This window comes from Canis lupus, chromosome 16, assembly GCF_048164855.1.
Source record: "Canis lupus baileyi chromosome 16, mCanLup2.hap1, whole genome shotgun sequence".
NCBI lineage: Eukaryota > Metazoa > Chordata > Mammalia > Carnivora > Canidae > Canis > Canis lupus.
Window position 1 is genome coordinate 11,053,415 of NC_132853.1, and position 27,974 is coordinate 11,081,388.

Consider the following 27,974-nt stretch of genomic DNA (forward strand, 5'->3'; position numbering starts at 1 on the left):
GCCACGTGACCCTTTATAAGCCCCCAAAACCCCCCACTGAGACTGGTTCTTCCCTCCACACCCAGTCGGGGAGCAGGGGCAGAGAAAGGGCCCATCAAGGCTCGGCAGGGGTCGAAGTCCCAGGTGGCTGGAAGCTCTTGCCAGGCCAGCTGGTCACAGGGGTGGGGGGGCAGGAGTGGGAGAGGAGGTCAGGTGGCAAGGGCCAGGCCATGTGGTGTGAGAGCAGAGCAGGAGGAGCTAGAGTCGAAGTACCTTTATGGCCAAACCTGCTCACTTCCCTGGAGTGTGCCGCATGAGCCCCGTAATAGCTGGGAAATTGGGGCCCTCAAATGCTCAGACTGCAGGGGCCAGGGCACCCATTCAGCTGGTGCTGAGCTTTCTGGTTCTCTCCAAGAACTCAGGCTGCATCCCCCTACCTGTCCCCAGTAGAGACTCCAGAGGGAGAGCCACCTGGGAGGGTCAGCGAGAAGGAGGAGGCAGGGTGTGGATGTGAGCCCAGGCAGGGTGCAAGGGATGAGCTGGGCCTGGCATATAGGCCTGGGGAGGGGGCAGGGCATAGCGGCTCCCACCCTGGGGGTGCTGGGGGACCTGGGCCCTGAGCCGGCCTGTCCTGCATGGCCAAGAGAGAAGAGTCCTTGACGTCCTGGAGCAGAGCCCCAGATGCCCCCTCCGTGACTGGGCCCTGGGTGTGGGCTCTGTGCTGAGAGCAGGGTCCCTGAGCGGGGCCAGCATGCCAGGGGTCCAGGACATGGGCTGTTTACTGCTCCCGGGTTTCCCAGGGATTGGAAGTTTCAGGAACCGGAGGTATACGGCCCTGGGGAAGAAACCCCAGCTCTGCTGGGCCCCAGGCAGGCAAGTCCACGTCAGGGAACCTACCCACTCAGAGCAGCTCCCCAGTTCAGAGGAGGCTCTTGGCACAGAGAAGGGTTTGCTCATGAGGAGGAAGTAAGGCTGAGCCTCCCCTTTGGAAGCAGATGGGCACGAGCCCAGCAGCCACCAGATAATGAGTGACCTGCATACCCTCTTCTTCTATAACAGGTCTCGCTGGACTTTGTGAAGAGTGGGGACTATGCTCTGGAGAGGATGGGGGTGACCTACCCTGCCCGGGCTCACCTGAGGTCTCCCTTCGACCCTGACAATAAGAGGGTGAAGGGAATCTACTGATGTGCCCATGGGGCGGAGTCTCAGCTGGCTGGGAGGCTGAGACCCACTCCGTCCCTGCTGACCATCCGCACGGGGCCTGGCACCCTGGCCCGGGACCTGGACCCCAACCAGACCATGGGCCCTCCCTGCTCTTGGGCCTGCTAACCCCCCAAACAGGCACAAACCGAGTGGCCACAAGACCCAGAGGGCCCACCCCTCCCCTTCTCCCCTCCCCCCAGAGCAAACCTGTAAGGCCTTGGGCGCAGGGAGCGTGGCGTGTGGCCTGCTACCAGCCTCTGAGAAGATGCTCGGTCAACCCTTGGTGAGCCCAGGGTGGATGCAGGGGGCAGAGATTCACCTGCCGTCCCGGCCGCCTGATGGGTGGACTGCCCGGAGCGCCAGCGGAGAGTTCCCAGGTGCATCCAGAGCTGGCGACTGCGTGAGGCCCGACTGGTGCTGTCTGCCATGAGCACAGTGTTGGAGGCAGGAGCAGACGTGCCAGCGTGGCTTGGTGGCTGCCGTCGGGCCGTGTCCCAGATGCTGGCAGCCGGGACAAATCTAGAAAGCAAGCTCTTCCTGCCTTGACCTGCTTTTCACATGGGAAAGCCTTCTGACCATCACAGGGGAGCAGAAGCCAGGGGTGGGAGGGGCATCACTTGGGTGCCCTCCTCAGCCACATAGGGCCCCACCCAGTGCCTTGATTTCTCCAAGGGTGCCTCATTCACTGGGCCTGTAAGGAGGGCGTGCTGCTGGCTAAGAACTTGACGGGATCCTCATGCTTTGTGGCCTCCATTCTTGCTATTTGACTGGGACCCAGCTCCCGTGCTGACTCTCTTGCTGACTCTCTTGTCTTGCGGCCCTGGGGAGGACCGTGTACAGGGTCTTCCAAAGGGGGTGACTGCCTTGCTCCCCTTCTCTGGGCCGCCAGAACTCACTAACATTGACCTGTGTGAGCCTCGTCCCTGCCTCCCTGGCTGGAGTGGGTGTCCCTCCTGCTCCACGCCCAGGTCCCAGGTCCCCCTCCCTTCCACCTTCTGGACTCACCTTTGGGGAGCAGGGGACAAGAAGGACAGGGTTCCTGCGGACACACACAAGAAACAGCATGGGGGGGGGGCAGCCGCAGGCAGTCCGCGGTGGGCCCCGGCTGCTGTCAGATGCTCACACACCACACATGAGCACAGTGCACATGAGCAGCCCTACTGCAGACTGAGCTGGAACCGGTCAGGCTCATAAAGTCAAAGTCGTGGGAAGACGTTTGGGTTTCAGATGGCCTTTGGCCCCCTCGCCAGACCGCAGGTTGGGGAGCTTGGACCCCTGGCTTTAACATGTCTCAGGCAGCGGAGCACCTGCAGCCTTTCCTGCTGCCCATAGGCAAGGCTGGCTCCTGCCCGAGAGAGTCTGGGGGAAGCCAAGTGGACCTCGAGGGGCCAGAAATGGAGAGGTGGGGAGACAGCTTCCCAGAAGGCCTTGGCCCACTTCTCCAGGCTCTGTGGTTTGGCCCCAGAGCCCTGGATTGGGACGGCACCTGTGTCCCCCCGATCCCCCAACAGCCTGTCCCGGGTGGGCAGAGGCTGAGGGTGTGCGTGGGGGCAGACCCAGGTTGCAATCCTACCCCTGCCTCCCAGGCTAGGCCATTGCTGTCATTGTGCATGCCCCTGTGCTGGGGAGAAATAGCCCCGGTCCCTCGGAAGGGGCAGCAGGTCACCACGTGGGAGAGGCTGTGAGCCACCTTCCAAGCTCTCCTGCCACATCCTCCAGCTCCAGGAAGGTCCAGGTGGCCGAGGCCCCATGCGTGCTGTCTTGGTGGCTTAGGAACGGCCCCATCACCATCCCCTCCCAGTGCCCCCGGGTCAGTCCCTCCTTGCCCTCCATCTGGTCACCTGTTGCCCTGCATGATCTTGAAGGTTTTACCGGACAAGCAGCTCTGTGACCCTCACGGTGCCCGAGCGCTGCCCGTCGGGACCTCTGGGCAAGCTGGGCTGAGCTTGGCTTGGGGTCAGACAAGCAGAGAGGAGGCCCCCATTCCCTCAGACTCAGCCTGTGTGTTGGCCTCGGCAGTCCCTGGGGCTCAGAGGGTGCAGGGGGCACCCTGCCCCTCTGGAGGGCAGGGTCCTGTCTATGCGGTGGGCTGTCCTGCACCGTCAGAGACCACTCGGGGCCCTGGTCCCTGCACACAGCACAGGCATTTGCACCAGAGCAGCCAGCACGCTGCCTCTGGTCTTCCAGGGGTAAGTGGGGAGGAGCCCAGCTGGCAGGGACGAGGTGCCCGCCTCCCCAGTGAGGACCGACCAAAGGCCCTGGAGGGAGAAAGCACAGGTGAATCCCTGCTCCCTCCTTTCCCAGATGCCTCACATGCCAGGAGCTGGCACATGCCCTCCTCCCTCCAGCATGGCAGACAGAAGGGACAGTGGAAGTGTCAGGGAAAAAGTGGCACCAGAAACACACCAGAGGCGGTCGTAGACAACAAGTCCATCATATGTTAAGGTCCTGGGGTGGGCCTGACCTGCCACGAGACCCAGTGTCCTACCTCACCTGAGCCTCAGCTGTCCGGTTTGCAAAGGGGAGTGGGGGGCAGAGTCATACTACTCTGTGCTTTGCCTCAGCCTGGGGATGCCCCCAGCGGGAGACCCTTGGGACCCCGTAAGGTCCTGACTCCTCCGAGAGTCCTTGCTCAGAGTTCACAAAAGGGAGAAAATGGGGCATCCAGTCCTGAGGAGGAACAGATGCTGGTGGCCGGGAAGGGCCAGGCGGAGCTTGGCCACCAGCTGCCGGGGTGCCATCAGGCAGGGCGGCAGCCAGCAGCTCCACCCAGCGGGAAGGGGGGTGCCACCGTCCCCCTGATTCCCCAATGAAGCCCCAGCACAGCGGCTCAGCACATGCCCCACGCTATCACCTCTGTTCTGCGGGCTCCCCGGTTAAATGCTTACAGCCCGAGGCTACCCCTGCAGATGTGCTAACCCTGTAAATGGTGGTGAACTTGGGAGCCCCTCTCTGACCAGGTCACCCAGGTCACTCTGCATGAGCACCCAGGCCCCCCCTAGCTCTGCCACCTTGGGCCCTAAGCCTCTACCTTGGGCGGCCCTCCCCCCATCCCCTCTTCCTCATCCCCCCTCCTCTCCCTCCCCCTCCTCCCTGTCCCCCCTCCTGTCCCCTTCTTCCTCCTCCCCTCCTCCCCTCTCCCTTCTTTTCTGTCCTCCTCCTCATCCCTTCCCCTTTCCTCCCTCCTTCCTGTCCCCCTCCTCCCCTCTCCCCCCCTCCTCTCCCCCACCCAGAAGAGACCCTGTCTGTCAGATGAGGAAGGAGCAGGAGCAAAGCCCAGGACAAAGCCTCCATTCCTGACTTGGGAGAAGAACAGAGGGCAAAGGTCCCCAAACAGAGGCAAAGGTCCTGGGCCCAGGACAAAGGGCGGAAAGACAGAGCGTGTCAGGGCATCTGGCACCCTGTCACCCGCCTCCATGGCTACCTCCCTGGGCCACATCACCACACCCTGCCCCTGGTTATTGCGCCAGCCTCTGTGGGCTATGGCCTCCCCACCACAGCCTCTCCGGCCTCACGCTTGTCCTCCCATCACCCTTGCCCAGTCTGCTCAGCCACACTGGTCTCCTCCCTATTCCTTGCTGGTGCCTCAGGCCCTTTGCACGGCCCTTCCCTGTTCCAGAAGATCCTCTCTGACATCCATGGGACTCCCCTCGTCAGGTCCTTCAGGTCACTTTCTCCTTTGTCAACAAGACAGTTCCTGCTGGCCACCTGTGCACCCTGCTCCCTCTCCTGATCTACTTGCTGCTCGCCACCATCCACATACTGTGTGTTTCTCGAGTGCATGTTGGCTGGGTGTCTCCTCCCTGGCTGGAATGCAGGTAGGAGGACTAACCGGGTCCAGCGCCAGCGTCTAGGCTACCCTAGGGCCTGCTCCACAGCTGGGACCGGATGAGTATGTCAGACTACAGGAAGGAGAGGGAGGTGGTGGTAGCAGAAGACCCAGGACCAGAGGGATGAAGGGGACGAGGGACAGGGGACCCACCTTGGGGGCAGTCGTGATGCTCCCAGGTCCATTCTGGGCCCATGTAGGTTGGGTTTTCAAGGGGGTCACGACCCAGCCTCTCTGAAGTTCCTGAGAAAGGAGCCAGGGCCTCCTGGATTCTAGTCTAGAATCTTCCCTTGAAGGCTTCCCAAGTCCCCGTTAGGAATCTTCCACAAAAACAGAGGTTTCTGGCCTGGGACTCCTGGGACATCGTGGGCTGCCTTCCATCCCAGAGCCTCCTGAAAATGCAGGCAAGTGTGGAGTGTGTGTGTGAGGCCGGGTGGGTATGTGGGGAGAAAATAGAACGAACAGTGCATGTCCCAGGGAGATTGTGGTTTTCAGTGCGTGTTACCAGGGCTGGAGGGGACGAAAGGAGGGGGCTGCTGTGCAATAATGAGAAGCTTTGTCTTTTGCTGCAGTGGAGACAGTGGGAGCACCCAGGGGTCCCTGAAGCTTGGTGTGTCTGTCTGCACGATGGCACATGTGGGTGGGGGCTGGGACCAAGAGACCCTTTAACAGCCTGGCGGTGGGAGGGGAGGAGCAGAGAGTGTTCCGTGCCTGTCCATGCCGGGCATTTGCAGGCCCATGGGCACTTCTGGTCACAACAGGGTGTGCTGCTGATGCTTTGCATGGGGTGCAGGTGTTGGGGGGCCAGGGGGTGCCAAACCATCCATAGTGTGATGGATTATACCTAACCATCAAGACGGCTCCTGCCAAAATGCCCCCGTGGAAAATCCTGGCACCCCTGTGATGGCCCAGATGCTCTGTGCAGGCCTAGGAGACTGGGCCCCCCACCGTCTGTCAGGTGCACCTGTTCCCCGGCTCCCCGCGCCCACACAGCTCAGCGAGGCTGGGGCGGCCCAGCCCGGTGGCAGAGTGGCCACGGCCACAGGTAGCTGTGTAGCGTTTCCCATGTGGCAGGTGTGACCGAAAAACCCAAATGTTCTCTTTTGCATCATTTTAATTCGTCGAAGGTTAAGCCTGAGTGGCTGCATGAGACTAACAGTCACCAGGCAGCATAGCCGTGCCGCGCGGGGACCAGCTCAGGCAGACACCCCTGCTCTGCTCTGAGCCTATGGATGAGAACGCCGACCTGCCCCACCCCCAGGCCCTCTCAAAGTGGATCCTGGGAGAGCATAGCTCAGGCCGGGACTTGGGGCACTGCACAACTGATGGGTGCTGTCACCTTAGCAGCGCCTGCCCCTCCGTGGGCAGCGAGGGCGACAGGCCCAGAGGAGGAAAGCAGCTTGCCCAGGGGCCACACAGCAGAGAGAACGGGAACGCAGCCTGCAGGACCCTGGCTCTTTTACCAGCCAACAGGTCAGAAGATCCTGGAGGATTGTTGGAGGGACTTTGCCAAGGTAGTGCGCTGGCCCTGGAGGGTTGTTTTTGGGTAAAAAAGGGTTCCTCCCATGTGCACTTGCTGAGTCCCCCATGGGACCATGCACCTAATTGTAGGTCTGTACGCCTCAGTTTCCCTTCCTGTCAACGGGAGCAGAAACAGCTGTGCTGTGGCTCTGCTGGGCGTGCTGGCCCAGAACCAGTGTGTTCACAGCGGCAGCTCTTAGCAGGAGCAGGGATGCAGTCGTCCTGTTGGGGCAGGGCTGTGGGTGCCGGGAGCCAGGGTGGGCAGGGTATGGGCAGGGGTCCCTGCAGGAGGAGCACAACAGGCTGTCCCCAGAGGCAAGAGGACGACCAGCCTGAGAGGGTGAGAGTGAGTGAAGTGTGTGGGGAGGGGTCCTAGCCCCGTGGGCAGTGGAAGTTTCTGGAACTGAGTGATTCCCCATCACCACTAATCCTTGGGGGATCCTGGGTGAGACATTTCTCTTCTAGGGGAGACTAAAGGCTGCAAGTGCCTGGCGGGGGGTGGGGGGCTCAGGAACGAAGTGATGGTGGTCAGGAAGGGCTCCGTGGGTGGGAGGCTGGCCCACTGTGGCCTGGCCTGTGGGTCTCCCTGGCACCCTCTCCCACAACTCTGGGCTCACCGGGACCCTTGTCCCAGCTGGCAGTCGTCCCTGTCAGAGGGAAGGGGTTTCGCTGGACCTGATGAAGAAGGCCTGAGGCTGGGCGAGCTCGGGGCCATCCTCCCAAGGCCTGTCCTGCAGGGAGGGGCTTTTCCTGCACCTGTCACCCGGAGCTATAAAGATGACTGAGGACCGGCGGGCTCTCCAGCCTCCGTCGGGGCCTGGCATTTCACAGCGATCACGCCCTGTGACTTACAGCGCGGGAAGCCGTGATTTATACGACGCAGTGCGGAGCGTCTGGGCCCGTTTGTCCGCGTCTATAATGAAGTGGCTCCAGGAGAGGCAGCCGCTTAGCCGACGGTTTCCGAGGCAGGAGGACGGGTGTGTGGGGGGGCCATCCATCACCCTCTCGCTCCCCTGGAGGCCCTGCAGCATTTCTGCTGAACTGGCTGAACGGAGTTGCATCTGTTACTCCCTGCAGAAACCATCCAGGAGCCAGGCCTGGCCTTAGATGGGAGGCAGCCCAGAGGGGCGCGAGGCGCTTCCATGGAAGGGAAGCCCAGACAAGACTTTCTCCTGTGGGGGCGGCGCCACCCTGCACTGCCATCACTGGGCACTGGCCCGTGTATGAGCCTCATGGGCTCATTTCACCCGGACAGCACAGGCCCTGCTTCATAGGTGAGAGAGCTGAGGGTCAGGGAGGGGGATGTTCTAACACCCCCAGTAAGAGTTGGAGCAGTGCCTCTAACGCAGGCCTCATTCTGGAGCCTGGTCTGCTAACCACTAGGTTCCACCACCACTGAGAAAAATAACCCCCCTGCCCCAGAGCTGGTACTTCCGTTTCCCCAAAGAGCTGGCACCCAGATCCTTGTCTGGGTCTTTGCCGACTCATCTTTTAGTGGCAGTGAGAGTTGTTAGCGTTTCCCTTGAGGTGGGCGAAAATATCTATTTACCCTGCAAGGGAGCAATCTCCCCAGGCAAATCTCTAACTAGCTAAATGGCGGGCCTGCCTCCGTGGCAGAGAAGACGCCCACTGTGACAAACGAGCCACTCTGCAGGGAGATGTTTAAGTAGCACGTGTACCCACAGCACACCAACACAGATCGCCATCGGCAGGGGCTGGGGATGCGGAGGCCGCGTTGAGGGGGCTGCCCCACTGCCAGGCATGGCTCATCTCCCAGGACCAGCCCCTCCCAGCGAGATAGGCAGGGCTTTCGGGGACAGTGGAGGGGCACACTGGACTCCAGACCACCAAGGCTGGTGTGGGGAAGGTGTGGGTCACCCCAGTCCCGGGTGGGTTGATAAGAAATTCTCATGGGACCCTCTCGGCCTTGCAGGGGTGGGGTGTCCTTGAGAGGTGGAGGCTAGAATGGACCATGGTCTCAGGCAGGGGTTCGGCCCAGCCCATTCATCCTGGGCAGGCAGAGCTATTCCACAGGGGTCTTCACAGGATGGGGGTGCACGGAGCTGATGTGAGCCACAGCCACAGCGTGGAAGAGGGAGTGAGAGACAGCTCCCCACTCAAACTTTGCCTCCACCGATGTTGACCACAGTGAGGCTGGAGGAGCTCTGATCCCGGCTGGTTGGGCACCTAGGGGTAGGCTCTTTTAGCTTGGAGATGATCTCAGGCAGGGGTTGCAGATCCCATTTACCCTGTATGGAAAGGACCAGGAGGTAAACTGAGGCTAGAGGGGTGAGACGAGGCACTGCCTTCCCAGCTACTTTCTCCCATGACCTCTTGGGTTCTTGGCCCTCAAGTTCACCGTGCCCCAAACCGAACGCACTGTCCTCCCCTCCAGCTGCTACCTGGGCGTCCTGGCCTGGTGTTCTCCTGCCTGCCCCTCGCTTCAATTGCCACCCGGATAAAGCAATCAGAGCCCCTGCGTGCGGGCTGAGTTCGTAGCCCTCCTCCCCAACAAGGCTGCACCAAATGTCATGTTTTGCACCACGTCAGATGTCCCTGCCAGGTCGCCCTCGCGAGCCAGCCTCAGGCCCACCCTTGGTGCTGGGAACGTAAACTGGCTCCCAAATGCCTGCAGGAAGTGTGTCTCCCAGGCCAGCAGGCTTGCAGATCCGTCCCCCGCCCCCCTGCTCAGCACCAGCCCAGCCTCCACTGGCAGCTCCTCACTGGCTCACTCAGGAATAAATGAGATGCCCCTGAATCCCAGCAGGTCCCAGATACGGAGACAAGCCCGCCGACAGCTTCAGCCTGTTTGGCTTCTCACCTGCCCCTCCCCCTGCACTTTGTGTTTAGGCCCTGGGGGAGCTGCTGGCCCCCCCTCACACCACCGAGATGAGCCCTGTGATGTGATGTGGCCCAGCAGCAGGGAGCCTGGCCTGCCCGGCAGTATTGTCAGTTCTCCCATCTGCAGGCCGGGTGTCTGTCTGGGCCTGTCTGCCGTCACCTGATTTCTCCAGCCGTGTTGAGTGAGCACTTGGGGTGGAGCCCTGTCGCTTGGTGCTGGGGACTTGGGTGAGGCCGGGGGCGCAGAGGGGCAGGCACCCGCGGGACTTGCTGCTGGGTGAGCATCGGCAGGGCTGAGGGCGTCCTGCTGCTGCTGCGGGCGCCTCCCAACCCACCCACGGAGCCGCGTACCGGGAAGCGGACGGCTGAGGACTTATTGCAGTGCACGGTCACGGGTATGAAGTCATACAGGGCCTTGAGCACCACTCGGCTGAAGGAGTTCCAGGGAACCGAAGCAAACTGCTCGGGGACGGAGGCCCGGGGGCAGGTGGTGCCAGAGGCCTGAGGGCAGGTGGTGCCAGAAGCCTGAGGGCAGGTGCAGTATTCCCCTAGGTTGGACCTGGTGAGGGAGGAGAGAGCCCAGCTGTGGCGGCGCCGGTGGGGTGGCTGTGGGTGACACCTCCCTGGCCCTGCTGCCACCAAAGTGCTGTCTAGGCTGTGGCTCCTCGCCTGCAATGGCTGGTCGGCTTCACCTCTTGAGTCCCCTGCAGGGGCTGGGAAGGGCCACTCCAGGGCTGGGCCGAGGGAGCTTCTTGGGCCAAGTCCAGGCTTGGTTGGAAGAGTGTATGGGGCTGGATTAGCGATGTTGACCTCGGCTCTCAGAGGGAAATGGAGGCACGGCTGCTCCCAGAACTCAGCCTGGATTCCTCACTTTTACCCAGGGACAAGCACCTCCTATGTTGGGGTTCCTCTGATCGCCCCCCCCCCACCCTGCCTCGGGGACGGAGGGCATGGCAGGCACACGCCCGCGGAGCTGTCACCTGTTCACTAGGTGGAAATACTTCTGCAGGAAGCAGGGGTCTATATGGCTCTTGCAGAGCTCCAGCTGTGTCTGCGGGTAGTAGTGGATGTAGTTGACGCACATCTCCTCCTGGGTCCCCAGGCCCCCCTGCAACAGGGGGAAGGTGCCCGTCAGGACCCACACTGCATTCGTTCACGGTGCGGGGCCTGCTAGCATCCTGAGCAAGCAGAATGCCTGCCTCCATGGGATCCTGTCTTCCTCCAGAGGGAAGACAGGCAACGAATAAGTCAGCTGACACACAGGTCTCAGGTGGCAACAGTGTGAGGAAGGAAACGACCACAGGGTGAGCTGTGGGGGTATTAGTGTGCTCATTTTATGGGTACAGAAACTGAGTCCCAGGGAGGGGAAGAGGCACAGCCTCTCAACCCTGGCCAGGCATGGGGAGGCCTCCCCTCATGCCATGGGAACCTGGCTTTGAGGGGAGATGGTGGCCAGAGGCCTGCACAGCAGCGGTCTCACGGCAGCCCTGCCGCTTTGTCATGTGGGAGGGGGTGGAGTGGGCATTCCCTGGTCCTGGCCCTGGTCTCAGAGCCTAGACCCAGGAGGAGCTGGGTGGAGGACACCCTGCACAGCAGAGGCCAGGCAAGAGAACAACAGCCAGCCCAGACCCCAGCAGGGCAGGGTGGGTGCAGGGCAGGTACAGGGTGGGTGCCTCTGGCCCACCTTTGCTGCATCCTGGGCTCCCAGCTCCTTGTGACCATTGGTGTGGGTCTGGGGGGCTATTTGGCCGGCGGCGGTGTTCAAGAGAAGAGAAGCATCTGCCTCTTGACAGCAGAAAGACAGCAAAGAGTCCAGCTGAGGGCTCACCTCAGCCCCCATCCCAGTGTAGACGCTGCTCGAGGATGGCCCGTTTACATGGGAAATGTCCCCTGAGTAGATCTGTCTGGTTCCTGTGTGGCCCCCACTGGACAGTGTCACCCACGTTGTCCTCTGGCTTGCCAGGCCCTCGGAGGCCCTGCAGATCATATCACCTGGCCCAGCCCGGCCTCAGATGGGGAGGATCTCATCTCTCCTCCTGTTCTGGGGCCTCTTAGGGCTCTGTGCCTTGGACCCCAAAATAGAATCCTGACCCCGGGAAAGTTGTGCTCCTGGAAGCTGTCCCTTTGTCTTCATCTTGGGGTGGGAATCACACTGCACAGGCCTCTCTCTCTCGGGTGCGAGGGTTTTCAGATGGGTGGGGGTGGGGGGTTGGGGAAGCTCTGCCTGCCTGTTGGGAGCCGCCCAGCTGCCCTCTGCCTGGGTCCTGCCTCGCAGGTGTCCCTGAGAGGAGGGAGCAGGGGGCAGCTGGGGCCTCGGCCTGAAGAGCCTGGCATCTGAGACATGGGCGTGCTCACCCGGCCTGAACACCCAGGACAGGAGGCCAGTTCCCTCCATAAGGCAGGGAGAGCGGGGGGCAGGGCCCCTGTGGGAGTGGCGCTAGCTGGGAGTGGGCCCCCCCTGGGGGGGTGTAGCAAGCACCTCCCCTCCCGCCCTCGGCCCCAGGGGGCTCACCTGCAGAATGGGGAGACCCTGCTGTCCTGCCTCTGTACTGAGGGGCGGCATGTGTGGCTTTGGTGCCCGGAACTGCCCTGCCACCTGCTAGCTGAGGGCTCTTGGTGGCTCCACCTCACTGTTTCCCGGTGGCACCGCCTCACAGGGTCCTCTGGAGGCATCGAGGTCCCTCAGCTTGGATAGGGCGAGCCGTTAATGATTAACAAGCGAGTAGCAGGCCTCTGTTAGCCGCTGGTCTCTTTGCCAGGACAGCTGAGGCTGGTGCCCACTGGCCGACCACGCATGGCCATTAGCAGCGCTGCCTCTCACTCTCCAGATCGAGCCGGCTGGGTGACCGTGGGCAGCCACTGGGGGGCTAGCCCTGAGGACGTGGTGCCTCCCGAATGGACCCTCCTCTTGGGCTACCCACAGCGCAGCCCAAACGCATCCATGTCACACCCTTGCTGAGCAGAGGCCACCACACACCTGGTCTTTGTGAGAAGCCTCAAAGGGGATGGTGTCAAGGTGGGGGCTCTGCAGCCTGTGGATGTTGGCTATCGACAGTGAGCGAAGATCTGAGGATGTTCTGGGGCCTTGGGGCCTTCCTGCATCCTCCCCTCTGCCGGGCACTCACTCACCTTGTCCCACCCCCACGTTGCCCCCCCCTTCTTCCTGGCATCTGCACTCAGGTGCTGATGCACTCACCGCAGAGGCTCTCAAACCCAGGCAGGTGTCAGAACAGCCCGGGGAGCTTCTCAGACCACAGACCCACAGACTGCCACGGGCCACCACCCACAGTCTGACGCAAGGTCTGGAATGGAGCCTGTGAGTCTGGGTGTCTACCACGTTCCCTGTTGGGGGGGAGGGGGGCTGCTGTGGCGGCTGGTCCAGGGACCACTGGTTTATTGAATGAATGAGAGAGGGCACCCCCCCTCCCTCCGGCAACCGACATGCTAGGTGATGACTCAAGACTTGTCTTCATTGGGGGCACCTGGTTGGCTCAGGGGTTGAGCTCAGGGCGTGATCCTGGGGTCCTGGGACCGAGTCCCGCATCAGGCTTCCCCGCAGGGAGCCTGTTCTCCCTCTGCCTGTGTCTCTGCCTCTCTCTATGTCTCTCATGAATAAATAAATAAAATCTTTAAAAAAAGAAAAAAGACTCATCCTCATGAAAGCATAGGAAGCTCCGAATGGGACCGCCGTCAGGCCTCACATACTCTGTGGGCAGGCAGCAGGGAAAAGTCAGGGTGACTTACCACAGTGGCCTCATTCTTGTCTTCTGTGTTGTATGTACAGGAAGTGATGAGCACGTCCCCCTGGGGAGCCAAGCCAATAGACGGTCATCAGCTCCTGCCCACCTCGGGGTGACAGGTGCCCTGGGCCTGTCCCACATTTGACCAAACTACCACATATGCCATGGCACGTGGTCACTGGTCCATTCCCGAGGAACCTCGTGGTGGCCTCTGGGCCCCCACATGTGCGGGCCAAAATCTGGGTGTCCCCAGGGACTGACCACTCGCTGGCTCCTGGGGCTCCTTAGCCCACAGGTCACAGGCAGGCAGGATAGTCGTTGTACAGACTGGTTGGCCATGTCACAACCCACGAGTGAACTGCATGATCATCAGCTCCTGCCCCACCTGACCTGGGGTTCCCCTTCTGCATGATCAGGGGCCTCACCAGCGACACTCCCCAGGCCCTTGTCTCTCCCTAAAGCTCTCAGGGTTTGTGGCCAGCTGATCAGGTGGGAGGATGCACATCACCCCGGTGCTGCCTGCTGGGTCCCCGGGAGGCCTCTCTGTGACGTCCTGGAGAGTCTCGCAGCCCCTGCCTGGCGTGGAAGAACTTTCCCTCGGCCTCTGTCATCCCCCACCTCCCTCAGTCTCTCCTTTGAGGGGCGCTCCCGGCCTCCCCATTCCTGAGTGGGCACTCACCGGGTAGACATACACAGTCTTCTTCAACATGCGGATCTCCTGGGTGGACAGAGAGGAGACTTCAGAGGTCTGCAGATCCAGCTCCCAGCCGCCTCTCCTGCCCTGCTTTCTGGGGCTGTGCTCCCGGGGCAGGGGGTGAGGGGGGTGCCCTTGAGGGGGCTCGAGGGGGAAGCCAGGTCTGGCCGAGCGTGGCCTCTGGCCAGGAAGATATCACAACAAGAAGGTGGCACCCAGGACAGACTTTACGATCGGGCTGCCTGGGCCACTAAATTCTTCAATCAGCCACATACTGGAATCTACCCCCAGAGTCCCCTCCCCTTGGATTGAGTCCCCGAGGAGGGAAGGGCTGGCAGCTCTGTGCTCTCAGGTGAGTGTCAGGGCCTGGCCCAGGAGGGGAACCCAGCACAGGGGTGCTCCCAGGTCCACAGCCCTGCAGCTGGGTGCAGGCAGCCCCTACCTGGAAGTTAGGGCTGTAGTGGTCATCCCTGTTCACGATCTCTATCTCTTGGCCATCCCGGACCAGCATGGTGACCACCTTTGTCCCGGTCAGGTGTGTATGGAGCTGAGAGGCAAAGATGCGGATCCCTAAGGGAGGCAGGGCCTGCAGGGCAGGGGATGGCAGAGTCAGAGCCTGGCACGTGGGAGACCCTGGCTCCCGCCCTCCCGCGGAGGCTGCGGGCACCGACCACAGGCCATGGATACGACCCAGTTTGCTTCCCCAGAATGTCTGCATTGCCCAGCCTTGTCCTTCCCCCTGGACAGCTAAGTCCCCCTCTGGAAACTCAGTAGGGATTGAGCTGCCCACAGAGTGATGTCATTGTCACAGCCCCTGTCACCGTCACAGCCCTGGTCTTCCAAAGGAGCAGCCCTGTCGGGTGCCCCCAGAGGCTCGTAGGGGGCGGGGGGTGCTTCCTTCAGTCTGGAGCCCCCGAAGGCTGCTCAGTCCACTCTTCATTTGCTCAACAGACTTTAAGGGGAGCCCTCCACGGGCAGAGGCCACCGAGGCGAGCGCAGTGTGACCTCTTTTCTGCAGGCTCAGGTCTGGGGCCAGGCTGTCCTGTCCAGCAGGCCCTTCAGCTGCCCTGCGGCATGACCTTGTGTCTCCTGCATACGCCCCAGGAGACCTTCCATTGTCTTACAGCTGTGGCGCTGACCACGGTGACTGTCAGCTGGCTCCGGGAAGAGATGGGCCAGTCGTCACATCAAGACAGACACCTTGCTCCATTAGGGCGTAAGGTGACTTCCCGGGGAGAGGAGGCTCCCCCTTACTTCACGTGAGCTTTGTTTAGACAAAACATTCCCTAAAGTGGATCTCACGCTTCAAGCGTTTCCTTCACACCTGTCATCTCCCTGACTGTTCGCCACTGCGCTGTGCTCCATGTCGTCCACCCTGTTGCAGCTCAGCGAGCTCCCACCACCGTGGCCCTGTCACTGAGTGGTCCCGGGTGGCCAAGCCTTCTGCACATCGGCTGATGTCACTGGATGCTTTCCCCCGTGCCCTCCACCCGTTGCTGTCCAGCTCCCGGCGTCGCAGAAATGTTGGGCCCCCTTGCAACGATTTGAGGACTGGGAAACCATGCAGCCACACCTGTGACAATGGGGAGCGGGGTCTGGGGGCCTCTGCTTATTCACGGGACCCTGGGATTCGCTGTCTACGGCCCTGGAAGCTGGGCGCTGGCCCCAAGATGTGGGTGTCTGACGAGTGGACAGAGGTGCGCTGCCCTGGGGCCCTGGTCCCACCACATGCTATACTTGTCCTGGGATTGCCCATTGTCCCTTTTGACAAGGAAATCTCGACCATGCCAGCCTTTCGATTGCCGATTGCAGGCCCCCTGGTGATCTGCTAAAGGAGAGGCAAGACCTGACTCCGTGCTGTCCCTTCAACGAGCATTCCACATGATGCGATTTTCAAGAACTCACTGTTTGACCGGAGAGAAGAGGACGTCGAGTTCTTTTTCTTTCCTCTTGGTAAAGCATTTGGAGGCAGGTCTGTTAGCCCAGGCTGCCTAAAGGTGTTCCCCTGGCCAGGGCTCCCAACACCACGGGGCCACCTTCCCAGGTGCGCCCTGAGAGGTCCCTCCCCAGCTCCAGGCTGGGACCACGGAGCCTTTCATGTGGCAGGAGACATGACATAGGGACATGGGTAAGAGCACAGAGGCTGGCCTCAGAGAAAAGGAGCTCATCTCCTGTGTGGCTAATAGCTCCATCTCTCTTCAGCTCGAGGACGGCCTGCTCGCCCAATGGAGGTGGGGGGGCCTGCACACTTGGGGAGCCCACGGGGAGAGCAGGTCCACGTGGAGAGGCAGCTCACTGGAGAGCCACATCCACTCTCCGCTCATCAGCCTGTGGCGTGGGCAGAGCTTGAGGGGTCACGCAAGGCCGTGCTCTACTCCGCGCCGGCACCTGCCAGAGAGCACGCGTCCTGGGCCGCAGAAGGAGGTGTCAGCACTTACCTAGCGGGGCGCTGTGGGAAGCAAAGGTACAGTGTGGGAAAAAGCGTTGGCACATTCCCAAACATAAGATAAAAAGGACCCCCAGAAGCCAACAGCAAGACAAGGGAAGAGCCTCAGGGAAAATCGGACAAAGGTCATGAACAGACATTCGTAGGAAGGAACGTCCATCAAGATACGATGAAAAGATGCTCAATCTCTACAATTTAATCGGGGAAATTCAAACTGGACAACAGTGAAATGATTTTCCAGGCAATTGAGGGAATATTTAGAATATTGATAAGGTGGTGAGGGGGTGGGGGTGGGCAGAGGTGGGGCTCCCGGCACCTGCTTGGTGCTGTGTGTGGGGAGAAGTATCAGATGAGCTTTCTGGAGGGTGTTTTGTGAGATTTATTCAAAGGGACACTCCTGTCCTCTTGTGTGCAGCAGTCTCTGGAATCTACCTGATAAAGCGTTTTCCTGGTGTACAAGGAGTTCCGTGCAGCCTTCTCCCCACGGGTGAGAAGTTGGCAGAGGTCTGCAAACTAACGACGACTAGGGGGCAAGGCAGGGCAGCAGAGGCGGGGCTGGGGGGGGCAGGGGAGCCCCAAAGGCGCAGACTCTGGGGAATCTGTACTGCTCCTTTGGAAGCTAGAACCCCCATCATTTGCTCTGGGGTTTATGTAACGACCTGCACCCCACCTGCCGTCACAGGGCCCTGAGAACAGTGCCCCACCCCCCTGCCTCACCGGCCTGGCTCGCGGTGAAAGCGTGCTGGGCGAGGGCGCGTGGCCGCCAAAAGGCAAGTCACAGGACAAATGTTTCCTGTTCATTGTGTTTGCTTTTGGACACAACGTGTCAGGAAGGGCACGTAGTGATTTATACTGTGGCTGTCTGGGGGACAGGGGAGTGGGTGCTGCTGGTGACGGGGGGGCTCTATCTGTAGCTGCAGGGCCTGTGTTGTTGGTGGGCAGTGCGTGTCTATTTTACTCACAGAATGAAAGCGTAGTTTAAAATGCAGCGCGAGAAAGCGCTGGCTGGCGTGTGGTGTAGACCAGGTGGGAGCCAGGCTATTGCTGGAGCAGGAGGCCCATGGAAAGGGGGATGGCCATAGGGGAGGGAGGGCCGCAGTGCAGCTGTGGGGTGCGGTGACCAAAGCCACGAAGCCACCCTTCCTTGGTCACCACCTGTAGGACCTGAGCTGGGTGGCCAGGCCGAGCGAGGGGAGGTGTCTGGCCCAGCCCCACTCACCGCCTGGGTGCACTTGGCCGTGCAGTAGCCGGTGAGGACGAAGGCCGACTCCTTCGGGGGGATGGCCATCACGGGCGTGTACACCAGCCCCAGCTCCATGATCCCCGCGTTGAAGTGCCGCAGCTTGGCCGTGTAGTGGAGGCGGATGCCTGAGTTGTCATAGCGGCCTGGGGGAGAGAAAGAGGGGGGCGAGGTGACCCCTGCAGGTCAGCCCTGTGTTCCAGCTCCCGCAGACAGTCCCCCAGTGTCAGCCAGGCTGGCACCCCACAGCTGCTCCCACCAGCGGCCTCCGCTCCCGCACCTATTTGTGCCAGGCGCTCTGAGGCACACCCACAGGGGAACAAGGAGCCACTGTTTCTACGAAAACTGAGAGGATGCTTTGCAAAGTCTTCATAAAGGCGGGTAACTAAAACCCAGCACGTGGACTCAGTGGGGCTGAGCTGCCTGCAGGGGGGTCTGGGAGACCCGGGAAGCCGGCGACACCTCAGAGGGCGTGTTCCTCCCCTTGAGGGAATCTGACCGGAAGTCGCCTGCAGGGCAACCCATGGACGCGTCTGTGCAAACAGGGGGGCAGGACACCGCAGCCGCCCCGTCTCGCAGGGGAGTCTCAGCACCCCCCACCCCAGCCCAGGTGGGTTGGCAGGCGCATCTGCACGTTCAGGTCGACAAGAGGCACCTACCACACATCCTTCTCTCAGTTCTCCCACTTTGCTCCTTTGACAACCACCCCGCAAGGCACACCCAGGGCACCCAAGGGACACCCAGTAGGTGCTCTACCCCCTGGCTCCTGCACAGCCCAGACTCCACTTGGTTCAGCAGTGGTATGCTGTGTGCTCTCAGACAAGTCACTGTCCCTCTCTGGGCTCCTCCAAAGGAGAGCATAGTGCTTCTGCCCATCGCAGCCCAGCCACACCTGCTGGTTCTTCTTGCCCTTTTCTAATTGGAGAGTCCAGAAGCTCCCTGCACAGGCCTCCGGGCAGTCACACAAAGCTGATGGCCAAGGTCAGGGATGCTGGCAGCCACACGCACAGCCACGCAACCACGTGGCTGCCAGTCGCCTGGCTCTACCCCTGCCGAGTCCCTGAGTGCTTCAGGCCGGAGCTGAGGTCTCAGAATGCACAGGGGAGCTGGGGCACAGGCAGGGGAGCCCATGTAACCGGAGGCTCACCCCCCCCACACACCTTATAGATGAGGAAACCGAGTCTCTCAGCCTGAGATGAAGAGCCTGCTCGAGACCACAGGTCCAGAAAGTGTCAGGTCTCTGCTCCTTCGCCCCAAGGTGGAGCCAAGAACGCCCCACTCTTGCCTCTGCTTCCCGCTTCCCTCCTCCAGCCGCCCCCACCCCTGCAATGTCCAAACTCAGCCTCTGTATCTCTGGGCCCAGTTACATCAGAGGATAATAATAAAAAGGAGATGCAATTGGTTAAAATTCAGATGGGGATTAAATAATGAAATAATTGTGGCATTTTGATATTTATAGCCAAGCGGCCCATCTCCAGATTCGTGAAGTGACAGAGCATCCTTATATTTGGCAAAGGATCCATAAATATAACTAGATAATCAGGGAGAGCCAGACCTCCCTGATGCTTAAGGAGTTTTCAAAAATCCATTTGCTTTCAGGTTTTAAACGAGCAATAAATCCCCTATCATGCTAAAGCCCCAGCTGACTTATGCCCGTCCCCGTGCACGCTGTAGATAATTCCAACGGCGGCAGAAAGTATTAGTTATGCCGCCAGCAGGAAGATCGTTGGCAGCCCTCGGCAGAGCACATCCCGGTGCCCACATGCAGCTGGGAGCTGCGTGCCGGAGCTCTCCCAGCCTTGGGACTGCTGTGGGGGAGGGGGGGTCCCCCCGCCAGGGTCACATGGCTTCAGAGGGACCAGCTAGGGCCCAGCGTGGAGCTCCCGCGCTCATCTCTTGAGCACTTTCTGCTCCTTCCTTCTACAAATGAAAATATGCACCCTTTTTAAAGAAAGAGAGAGGGAGAGGGGCCATGTGGCCGCATGTGGTGGAAGAGGCTGGTGTTTTTGCTCCCGAATCAACTGTCATCACCATCCTAAAGATCCACTCTTATTGTCCACCTGCAGGCCCAGGGTGATCCTGCAGCTAGTGCAGCATGGGGCAGACCTCACTAATCAATGACAGCCCCGGACGCCTCTCCAACAGGGAGTCCCAGGCCCCTGCGGGGGGTCAGTTAGAGGAGCCCCCAAGCACAGCCTTTTGCCAACACTGACACCAAAACACGTGGATAGAAAATCCCATACAGAAGCTCCAATACAAGCATGCAATTGCTCTGTTGTGATGGGTTTTGAGAAGGGGGACGAGGGTGGTGGGTACACAGCCAGAAAGGCCCTCAGTTGAGCTAGGGCTCTTCCTTTGACTTAAAGATAATCCTGGAGGCAGTGCCTCCCAAGGGTCAGGCCATTGGCAGGGGCTCCCGGGCAGGGGCCTCGCTGGCTGTGGGGCAGCCTGCACCTGCCTTCCTTCCCACCGGGGGCCCTGTTCCTGCACAGTCACAGAAGTGGGGATCCCAGGGAACCAGGACAGCACGTTGGACGTGTTGACCCTACTACAGAGCAGGGAAGGGGTGTGGGGAGGAAGGTGGGCCACGTGGACTCCAACCAAACTGGCATCTAAGTGATTCCTGATGGCTCAGGCCCCCAGACGGCTGTGTGACTGAGGTCACGGCCAGCCCAGACCCAGATCTCCTGGCACCGCCTACTCCCTTTGGGGCCCTGCTGGGGGATCCTTCATCCCTGGGCCTTAATTTCCTCATCTGCAAATGGGCATGCAAGAAGCCCCTGGCTGCCTTTTCTGGAAGTGGTACCTGGCAGTCGGTGCTTGCCAGCAAGAATGCCAGGAAGATTGGTGGCAGCCCTCGGACACACGCGGGTGCCCACATGCAGCTGAGAGCTGCATGCCAGAGCTCTCCCAGCCTTGGGATGCTGCAGGGGTGTGTGTGGGGGGATCCCCCTGCCAGGGTCACCCACTGCTTGGGGTCCAACAATGAGCCCGCGGGCTGGGCCCTGCCCCAGGGAGCCCACTGGTGCCTTGGAGAGGAACACGCACTGCCGTGGGTCACGTGAGGAGGCTGCACCACGGGGCGGCAGTCCATTGCCAAGCAGATACCCCAGCCACCTTCCAGACCAGACATGTCTGAGCCCAAAGGCTTGAGGAGAGGATGGAGGCAGGGGCAGATGCACACTTAGAACTCCCTACCTCGGATATTCGTCGGGTTGTGGTAGTGAATTTCCAGAAGGAGAAATCTGGAGGAATTGGAGCCCCCAAAGGCAAGGCCTGCTTCCTCTGGGTAGTAAAATGCCTGCGGGGGGAGGAGGACAGGACAGGTGTTAGGTGCAGCTCAGACAGGCAGGCTGGTGTCTCCCAAGGGGCTCCTCCCAGACCAGGATGGGGGATGTGGGCGGTGTGGGGGGCCGTGCAATGGGATTAGAACAGTGCTCTCCGGAAGACAGGCAACTCACTACCAGCCCACCCACCAGCTGGGACCCCTATGTGCACAAACCCCCAACTCCAGGGGGAACACAAGATCAAAACTCACAAAATACCTATGCTCACATTTTGCATTTTTACAGAAAAGCCACAATGGCTCGGAAAAGCCTTCATGGCCCAAGAGCTGTGAAACAGACAATGTTGGGGGAATAGGGTGATGTGGGCAGGATAGGGGGATGGGGGGATGGGAGGATGGGGGGATGGAGGTGAGGTGGGGGTGGGGTGAGGTGGGGGATGGAGGTGAGGTGGGGTGTAAGGTGAGGTGGGGGTGGGGGTGAGGTGGGGGGTGAGGTGGTGGTTGGAGTGAGGTGGGGGTGGGCCCTCTCTGGTGGCTTTGCAAGCACCTTTTGGGGCCCCTGCTTGGAGGTGAGGGGACACAGGTGCGGAGGAGCCGGGGCCCCCAAACTGCAGGGGGGAACATAAGACACGTACCCTGGCGCCCAGGGCCCAGGCGGCCAGCACGTGGCGGCAGACTTTGAGCTCTTGGGGCTTCTCCTTGGAATCACAGGACCCGCTGAATGAGGTGATGTTCTGGAACTGGTTGGTGCACTGGAAGATCTCTATGTGGTGGACCAGGGCCTCGTTCCCCTTGGTGATGATGGGCTCGTACTGGGGCAGGGGCGGGAGGGCACTGAGCCTGGGGCCTTTGATGCCCGCCCGCCCACCTGCTCGCCCCCTGGAGGGGGTTCTGCCAGCGGCTCCCCCCACCCCGGCCTCGGCTTCTCCATCTGTAAAATGGGAGGGTTAAGGGAGACAATTTCCAGGGGCATTTCTGGGGCTTTGAAGGGGGTACCACCAACCCAGAACCCCATAGAATCTGCCAGAAGCCCACAAGAGCTCCAGAGCGAAGGGTGTGAGGACCCCGGGGAGCCATTTCTCAATAAACTGGGGACAGGAAGACAGCTGTCCTCGTGGGAATGTGGCCATGGCCGGGGCAAGGACAGAGAGGCTTCCCTGAGGCTAGGCCTGAGCCCAGGGGACCGGGCGGCCACCCCTGTGTGACTTCGAGCACTCACACCACCTCTCTGGGCTGCACTTTCTGTCCTGGAAACAGGGATGACAATACTACGGTGTGAAAGCGCTGTTGGGGAGATGGAATGAGTCCCCACCTCCCCTTCTCCAGGGCCAGGAAAACAGGGGCATCCGACAGCTGTTGTCCTTGCCTTATATCTCTGGGTGGGTGTTTAGAGCAATTGAGCTGTGAGTTGAGCTGCTTTTTTCATGGAAGGGGATGTGGCCTGACAGACGGCCCTTCTAGTCCCAAGGAAAGACAAAGAAGTCTAAACATCAGTGTCCTTTGGCCCCATCTAGGAAGTTAGGGCACAAGGGTGCTGGGAGTGAGCAGAGGGTCCGAGTATGCTAGTGGCTGCAGGAAGTTGGGGCACAGGGGCACTGGGAGGGTGGGGAGTGAGCAGGGGGCAGGGGGACGGGGGTCAGAGCATGCTAGTGGCTGCAGGAAATTAGGACTGTGCCTCAGATTCAGGTAAGAAGAGGGCCCTAGGTCCAAGCTGGACCATGAATGGCTCTCCAGGTCAGGGACATCTCTCTGGCAGCCTCTGTGGCTGCAGGAGGGAGGCAGAGATGGGACGAGGCCCCGGGACCCACTGCCCCCCAGGTACCATGACGATGTGGTGCCGGGGGAAGTCTTGTGGAAGCTTGGTGAGGTGACACCAGTACGTGGTCTTGCTGGGGATCAGGACGTTGTGGGCTTGGATGTCCATGGTGCGCCTGTCTTCCGGCAAGGCTGGGATGGAGATCTTGGGCTTCAGCAGCTGTACCCTCTGCAGTCCCTTCTGCAGCCCCGACGTGTTGATGGCCTCCAGCGACCCAAAAGGCTCCTCCAAGACCCCGTACACCAGGTGGACGGTGCCATCCTGCAGCCAAGACATGCCAACCCCCCGGAGCTGGGCTCCTTTGTAGCCGGGCGCTGCCAGGTCCCTGCCACCTCACCTGGCAGGTGACATGCCTGGCTCTCGTTTCTGTGAAGGCGGGGGCCTTTGAGGTTCCCCCTGGACCCAGCTGAGATTCCATCCCCGGCTACTCAGCCCCTGGCCCGCAGCTGGCACCGGGCAACAAATACATGTTTTATTTACAAATACCTTCTATCTACATTTGCGAAGTATCTGCCCAGCTAGCCCCTGCTGGGCTGCCCCGTGAGCCAGACTGGCTGGCCCCCCTCAGACACTGTCCCCTCCACCGCCCCCAGGGGCCCTGGGGACCAGGTGTGGATCAGCTCGGTGGAGGAGCTGATGCCCCTATGAAGGAAAACCCCCCAAACGCAGGCTTCTCGACAGTAACACAGAGCTTGGACAGCTGAGCTGTCCCATTGGTGCTGGACAGTGTAGACACAGAAAGTTCCAGTGAATGCTGTGCTAGAGGTCACAGACAGACCCAAGGACGCAGGAGTCCGGCCTGGCCTTCTCCCGCCGTGCTGCCAGGAACGTGAGCCTGTACCTGTGTGTGGGATGTGGTCCTGAAAATGCCTTTCGTGGTTTTCTGGGCACCGGTGCATGTCCGTGTGTGTTTGTGTTCATGGTGGGCAGCCCCTTGGCCCTCTGAGTTTATGATTGCCCGAACCCGGGGCCCCTGTGACCCCCTCTCACCAGAGGATACATCTGAGCCCCAGGAGGGAGGCACCCCCACCCCTAGCCCCAAGGCTCTAGGCTGAGAGCCTGTGCGCAGCGGCTACACCCCAAGCAAAATTCTTGGAGAGGGTCCTCTGCCTATCTTTGCCTCATCCACGGGGACAGTGGGTTAGGAATTGAGGACTTCGTGAGCTGTGGGAAGGACACCTGGGGTCTGGCTCTGCCCCATGCCATGGGGCCCCGAGCAAGCCCCTCTGTCGGGCCTCAATCTCCTTGTCTGGCACACGGACAGCTGGTCACTGTCATATCTCAAAAATTACACGCGGTGACCAACATCCAAGTGCACCAGGAAATTAAAAGCATTTTATCATCAAGGCCAAGCTGGGCTGTTTTTCCTGAGCAGGTGTGTTGGAGCAGTGCGGGAAGCCTATGGTGTTTCAGGTCTTCTGTGGCTCTGAATTCCTAGACAGAGCTGCCAGGGCCTTATAGGTCATCCCACTCTCTCCTGCACCTTATAGGGCAGGTCAACCAAGGAGGTCTGGAGGAGGAAGGGACCTGGCCCAAGCCTCACAGCCTGTTGACAACAGGGTAGTTTGCGAAACCAGGCCTCCTGGGCTCTTTTCAGAATTCTACCTGGAAATGATGAACCAGGAGAGTCGGGGGCAAGATCACTGTGGTCCCAATCTGAGAGGCTTCAGGGCAGGACTTGCATCTAGAAACATCTCGACTACATGTCAACTGGGAGTGCTTGGAAAGACCAGATGCTGACAGCAGAGTTGGTCTCTTGTCCCCACCCAGAGCCTCTAAGATCCCTCCCTGGCTCTCTCTCTGTGCATAAGGGGCCTAGGGATGCTGCCTTAGGAGGTAGGGGTGCTCCACAATCTCCTGAGCACACAGGGCCACCACCCACCTCAATGAAGTAATCCTTGGGGTCACAAGTGCCAAATGGCCTCTTGAAGAGTAGACATAGGCCTTTCGGGGTCCTCTGTGCCCGCAGCAGCTGGTAATCCTGCTGGGAATCCAGGTGGATCTGTCCCCGCTGGTCACTCCAGGCATCCTGCAGAGACAGGTTACAACCCTGAACACCAGGGCCAAGCAAGCAGGGCCGGAGCTCCAGGCTGGTTGCTCACAGTGTGGCTCCCAGCTCTGTGGATCCCGAGGGTCTTCCTGGGGTGGGAGAGGATCACTCTCACTTTCCAAGTCTGTCTGGAGATGGCTGAGTCAAGCTCTAATCCCACTTGCTTCCTCTGCTCCTTGAGGCAGGGCTCTCAAATGCCAGCCAGGATTCATGGGGGCTGGTTAGGGACAGGGACATCTCTCCACAGACCTCTGAGCCCCCAGGCGAGAGGCAGAGCTGGGATGGAGACTCAGCCCTTGGACACGCCAGTGTACCAAGATGGTGTGCCCGGAGAAGCCATCCCCAGGCCGGTTCCAGACCTCTGGGCATGACCCAGGAACCTGTATTGCTAAGAAGGTGCCATGATTGGGAATGGGTGACTTGGACAAGTACCGCTCCCCTTGGTCTGCAGAGGGAGGGGTCGTGACAGTACATGGAGCCTTCGAAAGGGGACTCAGGGAGACCAGGCCAGATGGGAAAAGCCAGGGAGAGACCAGTTGGGGGGTTTAAGGTGGCAGTCTCTCCCCAGTGCCCACCCAGACCTTGCACACCCCTGCGAGTGGGCTCCATCATAAACACTGTGCCCCAGGCATCTTGCTCCTCTTGCTTAGCCCTGGCCCTGCCTGGAGAGGGTAAACTGAGGCCCAGGGAGAAAATGCACCTGGGGCGGGTTAGCAGGCAGCGGATGTAGCCCCCCTCGGCCTTCCCCTACCCACCCCCTCACTGCTCGGGCTCCTGCGTACCTGACTCTCAGGCCCAGCCGTCCAGGGCCCTTCAGCCCAGTGCAAGGGATGCTGGGAGGAAGGGAAGAACCCTCCCAATCCCCTGGAACCCCCACCACAGAACTCTGTTTCCCTTCAGGACCACCACAATCCTTTGGCCTTAGAATTTTTTTTAACCCTGTATCCAGGCCTGAAGCATATTTTCTTCATTTCCTTGAGAAAAAACAAAACAAAACAAAAAGCCTGCAAAAGATCTTGCAAAATTTCCCCTAGAGGAAAGCACGACAGTGAAGCTCCTGCTCAGGGCCACTACTAATTTGCAGGGCTCATTTCAAACAGAGGCAGAAAGTTAGTTTGCTACTTCAGCTGGAAATCTAGAATATATTTGTTGAACATATGGCTAACAGAGGAAAAACAAGTCTGACATTTGTTTGCACAGGAATTTGTTGTGCAAATTAATCTTGCTGTGTGCGGGAGGGCGAAGTCACCCTGGCTCTCTTGGCAGCCAGGAAAAGCTGCCCCAAGAGGAGCTAGAGTTCCTGAATCAGGGGCCCCGGGAGCTCCTCTGGGAGTGGCGGGTGGTTCAGAGCTGGGGCTGCCACAGGTTTTTCTTGGCTGTGACTCACCCCCACCCCCACCAGAGCCACTGAGCATCCTTGTGTGGGGGGCGATCGTGTTGCCCAGCAGACAAGATCTGGACCCCAACTTGGCAGCTGCACCCCATTCTTACCCGGGTGGCCCCAAGCATCAGGCTCTAGCACCTGCTGAGTTGTGCTGGGGGCTGGACAGAGCACAGTTAAGCTCCAGAAATACCAGCCATCGTCAGCTCACCTGAACTCACAACAGCCCAAAAAAAGGTAGAGCAGGATTATTGTCCCCGCTCCTCAGATGAAGAAACCGAGTCCTGGGGCCAGGCCTGACTGCACTAGCCCTGACTCCCAGCTTGGCCTCGGCAGGAGCCCCCGTTTAAGTCACGTAAAGAAGAGCCCCTCGGCTCACACATAAAGAAAGTGACCCCAACTTAAAAAGAAAAAAAAAGTTTAACCCTCCCATGTCTGTTTTTGTGCAGACAGGTGGGTTTCATCCCCAGAGAGGCCCTGGAGGCCAGGCCCATGTGGGGCAAAAGGTGGGAGGGGCGGCTCAGGGCACGTGACTGCCCCCCAGCACCTCCCTTCACCCCAAGGCCTCTCCACCTCTGGTCTGAAGGGAAGCTTCTCTCTTTCTCTGCACTTGGCAGTAAGAAAAGGGGTCAATTTTGGAGGCAGGGAGTGAAGAACATATCCTGTTTCAGGTCTGCTTGGTACGTTTGTTCTGCATGCGGCGAGGGCACTGGGGTGGGGGGTACACCTGCTTGCTTCACCCTCGTGTGCAAATCAGGTGTGTGAGTGCTGCGTCCTGGGCAGCGGGTGTGCATGCCCGGTGCTGCACTTGGGCCTATGAAACCCCTAGGCCAGCAGGGGTGTGCTGGGTGTTGGTGGTGCCGGCGGGGGAGGTGGGGGGCCTGCCCTCATGGTCAGAAACCACAAAAGGCATCTAGTTCCCACTTTGTCCTCAGATGGGTGTCCCCCAGACTCCCCGATTTCGGGGCACGGACTTGGCTGAGATCAGGGGAAACAGGACCCGAGAGGCAGGAGAGCTTCCCTGGCCAGGTCAAGGTGGGAGCAGTGGGATATAGGATGAGGGCTGGGCAGGGGCTGAGGAGGGACAAGGCCAGGAGCGCTGGAGTGGAAAACAGCTTACCCCAAAATAGGCATTGTCCCCGTCGGTCCAGAGCACGACCAGGTCAGCGTTCTCCAGCTCCCCACGGTCCGACATCCCAAACAGGACCCCAGCCTTGAGCTCTTGCACCAGGAGCTGGAAATAGATGGTCTTCTGCGTGTAGCTGACATCCCAGGAGAGTTCCAGGTCCCCCTTGGGGTCCAGGGGGATTCGGTAGGGGAGAGGACTCTCGGGGGGGGCCAAGCCCTGCAGCACGGCCACCAGGAGGACCAGGAAGACGGCCACCGCCGTGCCGTACATGGAGGCCGCCTCGCGCGCGCTGGGGCTGGGGACCTGCATGGCTGCGCGTGAGCCCGGCCACCCCACAGGGCCATTTATGTCCTGGCCCTCCAGGGGGTGGGCCCAGGCTGCACTGCTAATCACATTTGTCTGGTGGGGAATTCAATTGTCCAGGTGACCCTCCCACCAGCCTGCGCCCTGGGGCAAAGCCTTTGCCTCTCTTGCTCTCCTAATTGGCACTTATGACACATGGGCATCATCAGGGGGAATTGAAGCAGACTGGCTGATTTCCTGCCCCCGTGTGGTCTCTACAGAGCTGTCTGGAGAGGGGCCCCTCCCCGCACCCAGAAGGCCCTCCAGATGCCTCCGGCCAGGCACCGAGCTGACCACCAGGCAGGAGGGCTGGTCCTGTCCCCGCCGCCCCATCTGCAGACGGGCAGACTGAGGCCCCAAGGGCTTATTTCCGAGGTGACCGGTGAGTAATGAGATTTTGCTGCTGAGGGCCCGGCCCAGTGAGCCTTTTCTACGATGCTGCAGGGTGGACCGGTTTCAGACTAAAAATAAAAGACG

At 60.3% G+C, this 27,974-nt stretch overlaps 2 protein-coding genes across 3 annotated transcripts in view; one reads left to right on the forward strand and one right to left on the reverse strand.

Annotated features, from left to right (window-relative positions):
* SARDH (sarcosine dehydrogenase) overlaps positions 1-2,395 on the forward strand; it is a 63,257-nt gene extending 60,862 nt beyond the window's left edge. For both annotated transcript variants that reach the window (XM_072778574.1, XM_072778573.1), the window contains one exon: positions 1,039-2,395. In XM_072778574.1, coding sequence (XP_072634675.1) covers positions 1,039-1,164 — 126 coding nt within the window. In that variant the 3' untranslated portion in view covers positions 1,165-2,395. The remainder of the gene's footprint in view (positions 1-1,038) is intronic.
* A 5,794-nt stretch (positions 2,396-8,189) lies between these two features.
* DBH (dopamine beta-hydroxylase) lies at positions 8,190-27,487 on the reverse strand. The gene is made up of 12 exons (XM_072778575.1): positions 27,147-27,487; positions 24,478-24,624; positions 22,602-22,856; positions 21,415-21,591; positions 20,692-20,794; positions 17,473-17,639; positions 14,250-14,393; positions 13,793-13,831; positions 13,118-13,177; positions 10,354-10,481; positions 9,725-9,932; positions 8,190-8,781 (listed from the first exon to the last, which is right to left on the reverse strand). The coding sequence occupies exons 1-12, from the start codon at positions 27,462-27,464 to the stop codon at positions 8,650-8,652; spliced, it is 1,878 nt and encodes a 625-aa protein (XP_072634676.1). The 5' UTR covers positions 27,465-27,487; the 3' UTR covers positions 8,190-8,649.
* Positions 27,488-27,974: the final 487 nt, after the last annotated feature.

Excerpts from the sequence above, each read along its gene's own strand:
- DBH (XM_072778575.1), bottom strand. The coding sequence starts at position 27,464 with ATGCAGGTCCCCAGCCCCAGCGCGCGCGAGGCGGCCTCCATGTACGGC. Across the intron at positions 21,592-22,601 it reads CCCGGCACCACATCGTCATG|TACGAGCCCATCATCACCAA; the intron begins GTACCTGGGGGG and ends CCCCTGCCCCAG. Across the intron at positions 20,795-21,414 it reads CCTGGGCCCTGGGCGCCAGG|GCATTTTACTACCCAGAGGA; the intron begins GTACGTGTCTTA and ends CTCCCCCCGCAG.